The 14,637-nt window shown below is 52.8% G+C and overlaps 1 protein-coding gene across 1 annotated transcript in view; it reads left to right on the forward strand.

Annotated features, from left to right (window-relative positions):
• Acacb (acetyl-CoA carboxylase beta) overlaps positions 1–14,637 on the forward strand; it is a 90,832-nt gene that overhangs the window by 51,642 nt on the left and 24,553 nt on the right. Inside the window, exons 25-34 of the mRNA XM_051161704.1 lie at positions 709–822; positions 1,361–1,474; positions 2,199–2,288; positions 3,730–3,848; positions 7,987–8,124; positions 9,538–9,637; positions 9,726–9,833; positions 12,170–12,226; positions 12,464–12,505; positions 14,061–14,276. Of these exons, the coding sequence (XP_051017661.1) occupies positions 709–822; positions 1,361–1,474; positions 2,199–2,288; positions 3,730–3,848; positions 7,987–8,124; positions 9,538–9,637; positions 9,726–9,833; positions 12,170–12,226; positions 12,464–12,505; positions 14,061–14,276 (1,098 nt within the window). The remainder of the gene's footprint in view (positions 1–708; positions 823–1,360; positions 1,475–2,198; positions 2,289–3,729; positions 3,849–7,986; positions 8,125–9,537; positions 9,638–9,725; positions 9,834–12,169; positions 12,227–12,463; positions 12,506–14,060; positions 14,277–14,637) is intronic.

The raw sequence follows: 14,637 nt of genomic DNA on the forward strand, positions 1-14,637 counted from the left end.
AGAATTTAGATCTCAGCATCCACGTGAAAAGCAGGTGGGCGGGGTGTTCCGCTCGGAACCCGGTACTCTGAAGGTGGAGATAAGGGACCCCCAAGGCAAACAGCCTCGAGGACTAGCCAAACCACTGAGCTCCGAGGCCCGGGTTCAAGAGACAAAGTGGAGTGCAGTGAAGATTCACAAGGTGTCTGCTCTCACTCCCACATGCATGTGCACACATGTGTGTGCTCACGCACACAGTATACACCCTGGTACATGTGAGGGCACATATTTTGGGGTGCATAAGTCAGTGAACGAGAGTATGAATGAAATGCACCTATAGAAAGGAGAGGCCAGAGCTTTTGTTTGTTTGTTTGTTTCTCTTTTTTCTTGAGGCAGGGTCTCTCTGTGTAGCCTTGGCCATCCTGGACTCACTTTGTAGACCAGGCTGCCCTCGAACTCATAGCGATCCGCCTGCCTCTGCCTCCTGAGTGCTGGGATTACAGGCGTGCGCCACCATGCCTGCCTAAGGGCTTTTATAAAAGCTGGCTAAATGTGTTTAGAGAATTGAGACTAGACCTTCCCCCTACCCCACCCCCACCCCTTCACATCCTCACCCCTCACCTCCCTACCCTCTTTCCCCCTTTCCCCCACCTCCCAGACCAGCCAAGTGCTGGCCGGATCCCCTTGGGCAAGAGCAAAGCCAACGTGGCTTCTGTTGTGTCCCCAAAGGATGAGCTCTGTGGCCCAGACCCTGCCCTGTCAGACGAGCTGACTTCCATCCTCAGTGAGCTCACACAGCTGAGCAGGAGCGAGCACTGCAAGGTGGCCCTCAGAGCCAGGCAGGTTGGTCTCAAAGCATGGCATCTGGTGTCTGTGGCCCTCCCACCTCCCCTCTGCTTTCATCCCAGTCCTCCGTGTCCCTCCCACCTCCCCTCTGCTTTCATCCCAGTCCTCCGTGTCCCTCCCACCTCCCCTCTGCTTTCATCCCAGTCCTCTGTGTCCCTCCCACCTCCCCTCTGCTTTCATCCCAGTCCTCTGTGGCCCTCCCACCTCCCCTCTGCTTTCATCCCAGTCCTCTGTGGCCCTCCCACCTCCCCTCTGCTTTCATCCTAGTCCTGTGTCCCTCCCACCTCCCCTCTGCTTTCATCCCAGTCCTCTGTGGCCCTCCCACCTCCCCTCTGCTTTCATCCCAGTCCTCTGTGGCCCTCCCACCTCCCCTCTGCTTTCATCCTAGTCCTCTGTGTCCCTCCCACCTCCCCTCTGCTTTCATCCCAGTCCTCTGTGTCCCTCCCACCTCCCCTCTGCTTTCATCCCAGTCCTCTGTGGCCCTCCCACCTCCCCTCTGCTTTCATCCCAGTCCTCTCCCCACTCTTCCCTGCAGGTCCTGATCGCCTCCCATCTCCCCTCCTATGAGCTGCGGCACAACCAGGTGGAATCCATCTTCCTCTCTGCCATCGACATGTATGGCCACCAGTTCTGCCCAGAAAACCTCAAGGTGAGTCTTTGGGACCATGGCTTTTACTCTCAAGGAGGCTCCAGTTCAGAGTGGCTAGGATGGTCCCAGGGGTCGTCAGCAGGCTCTGGGAGTTGTGGGCGTGGAAAGGAGGCACGGGATGCACAGGAGGCACAAGGCAACAGGCTTGAGGCTTTCCTGGTCAGCACAGGGTTAAAATTGGCTCAGCAGTTAAGGGCACTGTCTGTTCTTCCAGAGGTCCTGAGTTCAATTCCCAGCAACCACATGGTGGCTCAGACTATCTGTAATGGGATTTGATGCTCTCTTCTCCTATACATGCAAATAGAACACTCTTAGAAATAGATTTTTAAAAATTAAGGTTTTACTGGAACACCCAGGAGATGTGAGCCCTTTGCATGGGGGTGGTGGAACTGGAGTAGGGGTTGGGGGGTGGCGGGACTAGGATAAGGGTGGGGCTGGCACTTGCTTCCTCTTTCTAGGTTCTTGCCAGGGCCCTCCCTCACTTATCATAAACTTCTAGGCACCCATCATCGTTTGAAACTGGGACCCTGCCCTGGGCACAGTCCCCCCACACTCCTTCATAGTCCCACCTCCCAAGGCTCTGGGCAAAGGAGTCCCCTGTGTTAGAGGCCACTGGCTGCAACAGCGATTGGGCGCAGCCGCCTGCAGCCTCCTGCCCATCCTCCAACGTCTGGGTCGGACTTTCATGTTCCTTTTGCTTTTTGGCCCCTTCCGTTTCCCATAGAAACTAATACTTTCGGAAACAACTATATTCGACGTCCTGCCCACTTTCTTCTACCACGCTAACAAGGTCGTCTGCATGGCGTCCCTGGAGGTAAGCAGAGACAGTGGGCAAGCGTCTGCTGCCGGCCCGCCTTCGCGGCCCGACCCTGGGCTGTGCGCCTTGCAGATGTGACGTTTTCTATCCAAGGAAGAGAGGCTACTGTTCTTCTCTCACAGAGAATGACTTGAGCTCAGAGACGTGAGGTGACTTTCTCGAGGCCACACAGCCAGGGCCAATTCACACTTCATTGGTTTTCTTATGAAGTCCGTGCCAGTAATCCTGCCATGGCCTGTGGTGGCACAGGCTCCTCCACACGGGGCACAGCTGGATGCCACAACGCAGTGCCAAGCCAGATGCACCTTGTCCACACTTCTTTTGTTGTTGTCGTTTTGTTTGTTTTTCAAGACAGGGTTTTCTCTGTGTAGCCCTCGCTGTCCTGGACTCACTTTGTAGACCAGGCTGGCCTCGAACTCACAGCGATCCTCCTGCCTCTGCCTCCCAAGTGCTGGGATTAAAGGCGTGCGCCACCATGCCCAGCTTGTCCAAACTTCTTATTCATGAGGATTCAATATCTTGGAAAGACTTTTCTGGGTGGAGCAGAGAGAACACAGGCCACCTCCCTTGAGCAGGAAATGGCTTGTCCAATGGAGTCCACTGGGCTCTCTGGTGATTGGTTCCTCTCCGTGTGCAGTTTGCTTCCACTCCTGCGAATAGGAGGTTCTCTCTCCTGGTCTCAGGATCTTCCTGACCCTGGACTGAGTTGGGTGGCTGACAGTTTGTTCTCCCCCTTGGCCCTCAAGCTCAGTGTCTCCACTCCTTGTGGGTCCCTGTCTTTTCGTGCATCTTTGAGACCCTGTAGGTCACCATGCCATGCCAGGTTTGCCTAGGTCTTTATGGACACTGGTTTGGGCTTTTTTGATCATGTGATAGCTGCAAGGGGTCCTGGGCCTGCAGTTATGGCTTTTTAAAGACCTCACTTGCAAGGCCCAGTGCACCCCATCGGACACTATTTCGACAAGTGTTAATTCCCAGGCTTATCTGTGAGGGAGTTTTCTCGCTTTAAAAAACTTCATTTAGTTAATAAATTCAGCTTTTATGTGTGAGAAAAAGAGAGTTCAAGAGAAAATGTTTTCCTCCCTAAATGGCTACTACGAATTTAAAATATATGGCTTATGTTACATTTCAGTTGGTTAGGGTGAAGTTGATGGACTACAGCCCATGGGCTAGCTATGCCACTGCTTATTTCTTTTAAATAAAGTTTTATTAGAACACAGATACATTTTTTTTTCATGACAGCTTCCATGCTACAATGGCAGAATCTGGTGGCTTCAGCAGAAATGATGTCTCCCAAAGTCTGAAATGTTTGCTATTTAGTCTCTTGAGAAATCCCCTTTCATGAAGCTTAGAGAACCCCGTAGAGGGCCGTGCACAGCCCTTCTCCCTCAGCACCTGCTGGTCTCTGACTGTCCACCGTCGTCTTCTGCTCTGTCAGGTTTATGTGCGGAGAGGCTACATCGCCTATGAGCTAAACAGCCTGCAGCACTGGGAGCTCCCAGACGGCACCTGTGTGGTGGAGTTCCAGTTCATGCTACCGTCTTCCCACCCCAACCGGTATGAACTGGTTTCTCCTTGTTTCTTTGTCTTGTCTCTGGAAGGATCCAGCTGGGGAGACCCCTTCCTCACTGTAGGTCTCCTGCAGCCTTGCAGGCACATCTATGGAGTGTCCTCCTCCTCCCTCCTCCTCCCTCCCTCCTCCTCCTTCCCTCCTCCTCCCTCCTCTTCTGTCCTCCTCCTCCTTCCTCCTCCTCCCTCCTCCTCCTCCCTCCTCCTCCTCCTCCCTCCTCTCCTCCTCCCTCTCTCTTCCTCCCTCCCTCCTCTTCTATCCTCCTCCTCCCTCCTTCTCCCTCCCTCCTCCTCCTTCCTCCTCCCTCCTTCCTCCCTCCTCCTCCCTCCCTCCTCCTCCCTCCTCTTCTATCCTCCTCCTCCTCCTCCTCCTCCCTCCTCTCTCTCTGTTTGTCTCTCCTCCCTCCTCCTCTCCCTCCTCCTCCCTCCCTCCTCCTCCCTCCCTCCTCCTCCCTCCCTCTCCTCCCTCCTCTTCTATCCTCCTCCTCCCTCTTCCTCCCTCCCTCCTCCTTCCTCCTTTTCTGTCCTCCCCTCCCTCCTCCTTCCTCCCTCCTTCCTCCCTCCCTCCTCCTCCCTCCTCTTCTGTCCTCCTCCTCCTTCCTCCTCCTCTTCTTTGTCGTCGTCCTCCTCCAGTCCAGTGACCCACGTGCGCTGCCTTAAGCAATGAATAAACATGAAGTGACAATGTGACCCTCAGTCACACGGTAGCATTTAAAGTGCTTGGCGTGGACCAGTGAGATGACGCAGCAGGTGAAGGCACCTGTCACCAAGTCCAACGGCCTGAGCTCAGATCCTTGGAACTCACATGACATAAGGAGAAAACTGACTCTTAGAAGTTGTCCTCTGACATGTGCACCATGGCAGGTGCATGTGTGTGCATGTGCAGACACACACACACACACACACACACACATACACACACACACACATACACAATGTAATAAAAACAAACATTTAAAGTGCACAACCACCACGTGTGGATCTTGGCTGCCATATAGCACAGGGTTCTGGAATATTCTACCACCACAGTGGTCCAAACTGTCCTAGACCACTGGAAAAATAAGTAAATGAGGCAACACACCTAGGGCAGTGCTCGACACAGATGAAGCTGTGTCAGCCGTCACTGAGTGGGTTTGACTTGCACTCTTACAGAGTAACTGTCTTGTAACACGGGCCGGCCGCCATGTGAAGCCTCTGTGTTCTCACTCCCCTCAGCCCCTCCATCAGATGACCAATGTGTCTCCCAAATCTGTTTCAAAGAACAGAATCCCGGATTTCCTTCCACCCACAGGCTGAGTGTAGGAACCTGAGCACAAATCGTGGTCTCCTCTCAGAGCTCTGACCCAGGGGCTGCTGGGAGCCAGAAGCAGGGCCAAGGGTGTGACTTGTCTGCGTCCTCTGGGAGCCCTCAGTGTTTTCACAGGTCATCTGTCTGTACACTGCTCACAGTCTCTTTAACCCCTCTTATTTCAGAAGCCAGGTTGACTGCAGAACCTTCTAGAATGTAGCTATGTCCTCCCTAACTGCTACTCTTCCGGGCTCCTCTGTTTTGGGTTCTTATTGGGTTTTCCAGAGCCTCAGTTGTGGCTGGAATGGAGGTCATGTGACTTGGGTTCCACAGATCTTGTCTACAGGAGGCAGGGTCTGTGTTTTTGAGCAGGTTTTCCTGGTTCTCTTAGGCTTTTGTTTTACGTGTGTGTGTGTGTGTGTGTGTGTGTGTGTGTGTAAGAGAGATGTGTATGTGAGACGTGTATGACATGTGTGAATGTGTGTGAGGTGTGCAGGTGAATGTGTGCAAGTGTGTGCATGCAGGTGTGTGACGTGTATGTGATGCATGTGTGAGTGTGACTGTGACATGTGCAGGTGTGTATGTGTGTGACATGTGTGCAGGTGTGTGTGTGAGTGTGAGAAGAGAGATGGTGTATGTGAGATGTGTGTGCAGGTGTAGGTGATATGTATTGGTATGTGTGAGTGTGAGTGGTGTGCAGGTGTATGTGTGACGTGTGCAGGTGTGTGTGATATGTGTGCGACTGTGTGTCTACAAGTGTGTGACATGTATGTGTGTGACTATGAGGTATGCAGGTGTGTGTGTGTGTGTGTGCAGGTGTGTGTGTGTGTGCAGGTGTGTGTGTGTGTGCAGGTGTGTGTGTGACACGTGTGTGTGTGTGTGTGTGTGTGTGCATGAGCCACAGCAAGTGTGTGGAGGTCAGAGGACAACCTTGTGGAAGCGGTCCTTTTCTCCTGCCCTTACATAGGTTCTGGAGATGGACCTCACACCATTAGGCTTGTGTATAAAGGCAAGTGCCTCAGGGGACTCAGTACACAGCAAGTGCCTTTACACGCCCACCACAGCCCTTCACTTGGGATTTAGGATAGCAAGAAGAAATAGGCCCCCCAGGAGGTAGCTTCTCTTCGTCTTGACTATTTTTTTAACCTTATATTTTTCTTTTTAAAGGCTTGCAATACCCTGCCTCATTGTGAGGCAAGTGTTGTACTGATTCAGCTATTTTGAAAATGGTAGCTTGGGGCTGGAGAGATGGCTCAGAGGTTAAGAGCACTGTCTGTTCTTCCAGAGGTCCTGAGTTCAATTCCCAGCAACCACATGGTAGCTCACAACCATCTATAATGAGATCTGGTGCCCTCTGCTGGAGTGCAGGTGAACATGCAGGCAAAATGTTCTATGCATAATAAATAAACAAATCTTTAAAAAAAGAGAAAAGAGCCTGGCATGATGGCACACGCCTTTAATCCCAGCACTCAGAGGCAGAGGCAGGTGGATCACTGTGAGTTCGAGGCCAGCCTGGTCTAGAAAGCAAGTCTAGGACAGCCAGGGCTACATAGAGAAACCCTGTATCAAAACAAACAAACAAACAAACCCAAAACAAAACAAAAACACAGAAAACCCCCAAAACAAACAAACAAACAAAGAAAAGAAAAGGGTAGCCTGGGTGCATGCTGTATAGAATTTTGAAATTGTCTGTTCCACAGGAGTTGTTTTCTGTCTTGACTGTTTGGTCTGAACAGTGAGTGCAGCCGGGAGAAGAGGCTGTGACTTCCCTACGGGATATGGGGGTCATATACTATCTTAGGGAGGACCAGGCTGGCCTTGAACTCACAGCTATCTGCCTGCCCTCTGCCTCCCGAGTGCTAGGATTACAGGTGTGCGCCACCACGCCTGCCTGCTTTTATCTACTTTATTTGGATTTCTCATACCTCTACCTCCTTTCCAACCCTTATCCACCCTAATACCTTCCAACCCCTCAAACACTAGGTAGGAGGACAGGGTTATGGGGGACAGGGACATAAACCTCTTTAGACTTAGTTCCTTGGAGTGAGTGCATCGTTCGTAGTCAGTCTATCTGGCTGTCCAGCAAATTTGCAACCCAGCAAGCAACAAGCACAGCAGCAGGATGACCCAGCAGCAGTCTTCTTCCTCCTCAGACTCCATTTCTTCTCAGGGGTCTGCCATCTAAACCCTCTCTGAGTCCTCTGCAGCTGGCAAAGACCACGCCCCTCTCTGAGCCCACCCGAGGCCATCGTACTTAACAGCTGTGGACAAACTAAAAGCAGCCCTGTATCCCACACTTGGGACCAGAGCATCCGGTACAGTGCACATTCTTTTTGGCACTTTCTGGACTCACCACTTCCGTACCTTACATGGCTGTGATGCATTGGTTCCTCTAAACCCTTAACAGCGACTGGATTTATCCCAAAAGAGTGTTTTGATGGGGGGAGAAAAGTAAAGGGAGTGAGGCCTGGGGGCGATCCCAGGATCAAATCCAGGGGAAACTGAGGCTGAGAGCTTGACTTCTCTGTGTCTTTGTTCACCTCTTTGGATTGACTGTGGGACTGAACTTGTTTGTGTGTGCATCATTCATTCATTCATTCATTCACCCAGCCACTCACTCACCTCCTGACTCCTCGCCTACTCTATGCCCTGAGGCACCTGATGTGACCCCCTCAGCGCCCACCCCGACCGCAAGCCTCCCCTCGTAGTCCCCACTTCAGGCCCCACCTAGGAAAGGACCTTATCCTGCTCCGGCTTCCCAAAGCATCTTCCACAGGAAGAGCTCCTAGGGCAGGTCAGCAGCGGCTGCCTCAGTCTCCCATTCTTGTCGCCCTGCAGGATGGCCATGCCCATCAGCGTCTCGAACCCTGACCTGCTGAGGCACAGCAAGGAGCTCTTCATGGACAGCGGCTTCTCCCCGCTGTGCCAACGCATGGGGGCCATGGTCGCCTTCAGGAGATTTGAAGAATTCACCAGGTATGCATGGTGTAGGGATTGCATGGCGTCTTCTCCAACACCGCCACTCCTCCGTTATTAACACTTGGGCTCAGGGAGACCCTGACGAAGGCAATTAAGAATTACGGACTCCTTTGGTCCCTCATATTTGACCGTGTCCCCTGGAGGGGGAGACCTGGTGGCACTCAGAGGAAGGCTAGCAGGCTACCAAGAAGAGACTTGATACCCTATGAGCATATACAGGGGGAGTAAGTCCCCCTCAGTCACAGTCATAGGGGAGGGGAGTAAGGGGAAAATGGGAGGGAGGGAGGAATGGGAGGATACAAGGGATGGGATAACCATTGAGACGTAACAAGAATAAATAAATAAATAAAATTAAAATAAAAAAAAAGTAGAAACATATCTTAGAAGATGGTTTCTTGTGTCAAAGGTACCTGGCAAAATGGAAATGTATAAGTGAAAGGATAAAATCAGAACCATATTTAAACATTAGAAAAAACAAGCTTTGGCTAGATTAAAAATGTAGAGGAAAACCGGAAGAAACACATTATGGAGCTTGTCAAGTGGTGACTCTTGGACATGAGTGTGTATATGAATATGTGCATATCTGTATGTGCACTGTGTATATAAATGACTATGTCAACTAATATGTTTTACATATGTAAATATTTTAAAATTATATCACATTGCTTTTTAATTAGCAGGTAGATAAAGATAATTGGAGAATTTTGAAGTGCAATCAAGCATATGGATGTTACTGTATTAAGGAAGTAAATATTGCCATGTGTCTCAGTGGACCAGCAGACCCTACCAAGAGCTAATAAACTTAAAATATGACAAAAAAAAAAAAGATTCACGGACTCACCAGGCGTGGTGGCGCACGCCTTCAATCCCAGCACTCGGGAGGCTGAGGCAGGCGGATTACTGCCCGTTCAAGGCCAGGCTGGTCTACAAAGCGAGTCTAGGACAGCCAGGACTACACAGAGAAACCCTGTCTTGAAAAAACAAAACAAAACAACAAAACCCTGTCTCAAAAAAACAAACAAAAACAACAACAACAAAAATAATTACAGACTTGCCGGGCGTGGTGGCGCACGCCTTCAATCCCAGCACTCGGGAGGCTGAGGCAGGCGGATTGCTGCCCGTGCGAGGCCAGACTGGTCTACAAAGCGAGTCTAGGACAGCCAGGACTACACAGAGAAACCCTGTCTTGAAAAAACAAAACAAAACAACAAAACAAACAAGAAACACACCAAAAAACAAACAAAAAGGATTACAGACTCCGTGGGGAGGGATGGGAAAGGTTGGTCCATGGTCCTAAGGGACTTGGCTAGACAGGAGCCCAAAGTTCTGGCTTGCTATAGCACTGCAGAGACCGGCCACACCCTTTTGAGGCAGAGGTCCCTCAGCTTTCCCCTGTCCTTCCTACACCAGGAACTTTGATGAGGTCATCTCCTGCTTTGCCAGTGTGCCTACAGACACTCCCCTCTTCAGTAAGGCCTGCACCTCCCTGTACTCAGAGGACGATGGCAAGGTAAGTCCAGTGGGCATTCTGCAGCGTTGGGAGAGGGGCAGGCTACAGCCCCGCCCTCTTGCCCATAGCCCTTGTTTTTCTCTTGTAGAACCTTCTAGAAGAACCCATCCACATCCTGAATGTGGCCATCCAGTGTGCCGACCACCCTGAGGACGAGGCGTTGGTGCCAGTCTTCCGTGCCTTCGTACAGTCCAAGGTACCCTGCTGTACCTCTTGGGGTCAGAGGATGGGCTGTCTTGACCTTTGTGTTGCTGTCACAAAACACCCGAGGCTGGGAATAAAGAACAAAGTTTGTGGGGGCGCTGGAGAGATGATAGCTCAGCAGTTCAGAGCTCTTACTGTTTTTGCAGAGGACTCAGGTCCAATTCCCAGCACCCACATGGCAGTTCACAACCATCTGTAGCACTGTGGTACACAGATATACATAGAAACGTAACACTCATATACGTAACATAACTCTAAGTTAAAAACATATGTAGCCCATGGTCCTGGAGGCTGTGCCACCAACTGTGTCCAGTTCTCACCGCAGGACCACCCCCTCAACCCCCCCAGCCCCCCCACCCCCGCCACCAACTCCCTGCATTTGGATACTGATCCACTGAGAGGATCCATGCAAAAATGAGGAGGCTACAGTTGTTCTCAGTATAATCACCCCCCCCCCCCCAGCAATGAACTGACTCCCTCCTGTGGGACCGCTGGCCCTCGCCAAGGATGTTGTCTCCAGGACCCAGGGATGTGACTTAGAGGCTCCACCTCAAAGCCTTTCACACTTGCAAGGGACTAAGCCTCAGTCGGTTTCCATGGTAACCATGGCACAGGTTTCCATGGTAACCATGGAGAAGACAGGTTTCTTCTGAGGGGAGGCCTGGGCCTGGTTGAGGGTGGTGTGCACCTGAGCTGGACCTGGGAGTTTCAGCAGCACAGGCCTGGTGTCCCTCCCTAACTCTTCTCGTCCTTGTAGTCCTTGGGCAGAGGTGGCTGAACACAGGGAGCCCCCACATCTTCAGTGCTGATGAGGGCTGAGTGTCTCCCCCAGAATGAGTTAGTGATTGGATGATCAAGGTTATGCCCTGCTGCCTAGGTAGAACAGAGAGTGCACCTAAGAGACCATGCAGGGGAAATGGAGACTTTGCCTTTTAGAGTGATCACAGATGTTTTGCGTTAGGCATGTCTGTACACATTTGCACATGTACAACTCAGGTGCACACCCCCACACACATTCACTCATGGGCACACGTACAGCTCAAGTGCACACACACACACACACACACACACACACACGCACATTCACTCATGGGCAAATGTACAGCTCACATACACATATGCATTCTCTCATGGACACACGTACAGCTCAGGCGCACACCCACACATGCGATCACTCATAGGCACACGTACAGCTCAGGTGCACACCCCCCCTCCCCCACACGCACATTCACTCATGGGCACATGTACAGCTCACATACACATACGCATTTGTTCATGGACACACGTACAGCTCAGGTGCACCCCCCCCCCACATTCACTCATGGGCACACGTACAGCTCAGGCGCACACCCACACACGCATTCACTCATGGGCACGCGGCATCCCTGGCAAAGACCTGGTGATCCAGCAGCTCACGCATTGCAGTGCCTTTGCTGTTGTTATTTCTTTAAACATTTTTTTTCTTTTAAAATGTTATGTATATGGGTGTTTTGCCTTTGTGCATCTCTGTGCATCATGTATGCATCATGTGTATACATGTGTGTATCATATGTATGCAGTGTGTGTGGGGGTGCATACATGTACCACCTGTGGGCAGCGCCATCAGAGCCAGAAGAGGGCATGGGTCCCTTGGACCTGGAGCTACAGGTGGCTGACCAACAACAGCCCTGTTTTCTCGTCCTGTGCGTTTTCCTTTCCCTACTCACCTGTGTACTGCAGTGTTTGCTGAGAGCAAGTCTGTGCTTTTCTCGTGTAGCGTCTGATTGACATCTGAGGAACCCGTGGGTCCTGCGTAGATACAGCTTGACAGGCCTTTAATCGGCTGACCAGTGTTCAGACCAGAAGTAGACTCTGGTCCCCGGAAGACACTGTGGCTGTGTCCTGACTTAGTTTGACCTTGGATTTTCTGTCCATAGCATCACAGTCCACACTTTGGCCTGCAAATCTCACGACTTGTAGTGCACACAGCATTTTGCTTTAAGATATAATTTACCCAATATGGAACACAGCCATTGAACTCAGGCTGAGGATATAGCTCAGAGCTAGAGCTCTTGCCTGGCATACTGTAGGTTCTAGGTTCAAATCCCACTACTGCAAAAAAGAAAAAAGAAAGTCACAAAATATACAATTTGGTGCATCTTAAGTGTGTACACAGAGCTGCACAGCCCTCACACTACCGCCAGTTTTAGAACATTTCCCCTCTGGAGGACAGAACGGAAGCCCTCCCACAGCCTTCTTAGTTTGCTTGCAGGGTCCATCCACATAGCAACACACATCAGGCCCTGCTGACCAAATAATCGTCCGCTGTGTCTGTGCTTTTCTCTGCAGAGGCGCATCCTTGTGGACTACGGACTGCGAAGAATCACATTCCTTATTGCCCAAGAGGTCAGTCCCAATTCTTGGTTCATTGTGTTGTCTAGTCCCTGAGCCTCGAGGCCAGGCGTCTGAGATTTATTCTCTGGGGGTGGGGGTGGGGTGGAAGCAATTGATTGCTAGAACAGTCTTTCCAGATGACTTATCCTGGAAGTAGCCTGCACCGTCCTTAGTGATCACAGAGTGCACAGGGAAAGGGTTCGAGCCTTGCCTCACGTAATCACCTCTTGCGTTGATTTCCTTTTGCAGAGAGAATTTCCCAAGTTCTTCACATTCAGAGCGAGAGATGAGGTATGAGCCCCAGCCCCACAGGCATGCCCAGAGCCTGAGGCGTGGGACCCCTTCCCCGCAGCCCTGCAGGCATGCTCAGAGCCTGAGGCGTGGGACCCCCTCCCCCCAGCCCTGCAGGCATGCCCAGAGCCTGAGGCGTGGGACCCTTCCCCGCAGCCCTGCAGGCATGCTCAGAGCCTGAGGCGTGGGACCCCTTCCCCCCAGCCCTGCAGGCATGCTCAGAGCCTGAGGCGTGGGACCCCTTCCCCACAGCCCTGCAGGCATGCCCAGAGCCTGAGGCGTGGGACCCCTTCCCCGCAGCCCTGCAGGCATGCTCAGAGCCTGAGGCGTGGGACCCCTTCCCCGCAGCCCTGCAGGCATGCTCAGAGCCTGAGGCGTGGGACCCCTTCCCCGCAGCCCTGCAGGCATGCCCAGAGCCTGAGGTGTGGGACCCCTTCCCCGCAGCCCTGCAGGCATGCTCAGAGCCTGAGGCGTGGGACCCCCCTCCCCCCAGCCCTGCAGGCATGCCCAGAGCCTGAGGCGTGGGACCCCTTCCCCGCAGCCCTGCAGGCATGCTCAGAGCCTGAGGCGTGGGACCCCCTCCCCCCAGCCCTGCAGGCATGCTCAGAGCCTGAGGCGTGGGACCCCTTCCCCGCAGCCCTGCAGGCATGCTCAGAGCCTGAGGCGTGGGACCCCTTCCCCCCAGCCCTGCAGGCATGCCCAGAGCCTGAGGCGTGGGACCCCTTCCCCCCAGCCCTGCAGGCATGCTCAGAGCCTGAGGCGTGGGACCCCCTCCCCCCAGCCCTGCAGGCATGCTCAGAGCCTGAGGTGTGGGACCCCCACCCCCTGCCCCCCCACTCTTTCCTGGAACCACACTGCCAGAAGGACACCCCCTCTGGACCCCCCCAGTCCCGCCCCTCTCCTGTCTCCTGCAGCAGCGAGTTCAGACATACAGGCCTCCTGCTCACTTGATAAATTTTGCGTTTGCTGCTGTACTTAGTAAGCTGGTTTCTGGCTGCCTACTTTATAAATAAATCTGTATTGGAAGACAGATACAGCCATTTGGCTAGATAGATCCCGCGGTTTTTCACACTGTTATCACCCTAAAGCATTCGGTACTCGGCCCTTTCCTGACTCCTGTTCTAGAGCAAGTGGCCTCACTCCCAGCACAGATCGAAGAGCTATCAAAGTTCAGCATTTTGTAGTTTGATTGATCAAAGGTCTGCTTTACTCAGCTGAACACCCCATCCGTTTTTGAGGGGAGGGGACAGGGGAACAGCTTCCAAAACTGCCCGTTGATTCCCTTGGGGGACTCACTTGCATGAAGAAGCTACAGGTCAGAAGTTGAAAACTATGGATCTGGCATGTCCTGGGGCAAGCAGGGCGCACCCAGGCATTGGTCTTGCAATGCCTGTGACCTCCAAAGCCTCTCGAGCCTCGGAGGTTGGTCGTGAGGAGGTGGCACAGTGAATGGCTCACCTTCGAGCTCCAGGGGTTGGCAGCACAGAGCCTGGACCATGCAGGTGTGTGTCGTTAGAGTGTCAAATGAACTGTCCTTTCTCCCGCCGGCCTACAGTTTGCAGAAGACCGAATTTATCGCCACTTGGAGCCCGCCCTGGCTTTCCAGCTGGAGCTGAGCAGGATGCGCAACTTCGACCTGACTGCTGTGCCCTGTGCCAACCATAAGATGCATCTTTACCTGGGAGCCGCCAAGGTGAAGGGAGGACTGGAGGTGACTGACCACAGGTTTTTTATCAGAGCCATCATTCGGCACTCAGACCTGATCACCAAGGTAAGGCCACACAGGGCGCCCCTCCCCCCACCTCATCCCCACCCCCTACCCCGCAGTTCCCACCCTTGCTGGGGATCAGGAGGTGTGCCCGGCCCTTACAGACACCCCAGCCCAGTGGGGCCTCAGTCAGATCCTTGTGTTGTGTGACACTTTCTGTGTGAGAAGAGAGCTGAGGGGTGGAAAGGTAGTGATCTGTTCCGGGAATTTCTCACGTTTGCGAGGGGCCGGGGAGGTGGCTCGCTAGGTAAAGCACTTGCCAGGGGAGCCTGAGGAGTGGGGTTCAGAGCCCAGAACCCACATAAAACCAGGCAGGTGTGGTGGAATCCCCAGGGCAAGTAGGCTGGCTGGGGTAGCCGAGTCG

The sequence above is a fragment of the Acomys russatus genome, chromosome 19, assembly GCF_903995435.1.
Source record: "Acomys russatus chromosome 19, mAcoRus1.1, whole genome shotgun sequence".
In the NCBI taxonomy this organism is placed as follows: domain Eukaryota; kingdom Metazoa; phylum Chordata; class Mammalia; order Rodentia; family Muridae; genus Acomys; species Acomys russatus.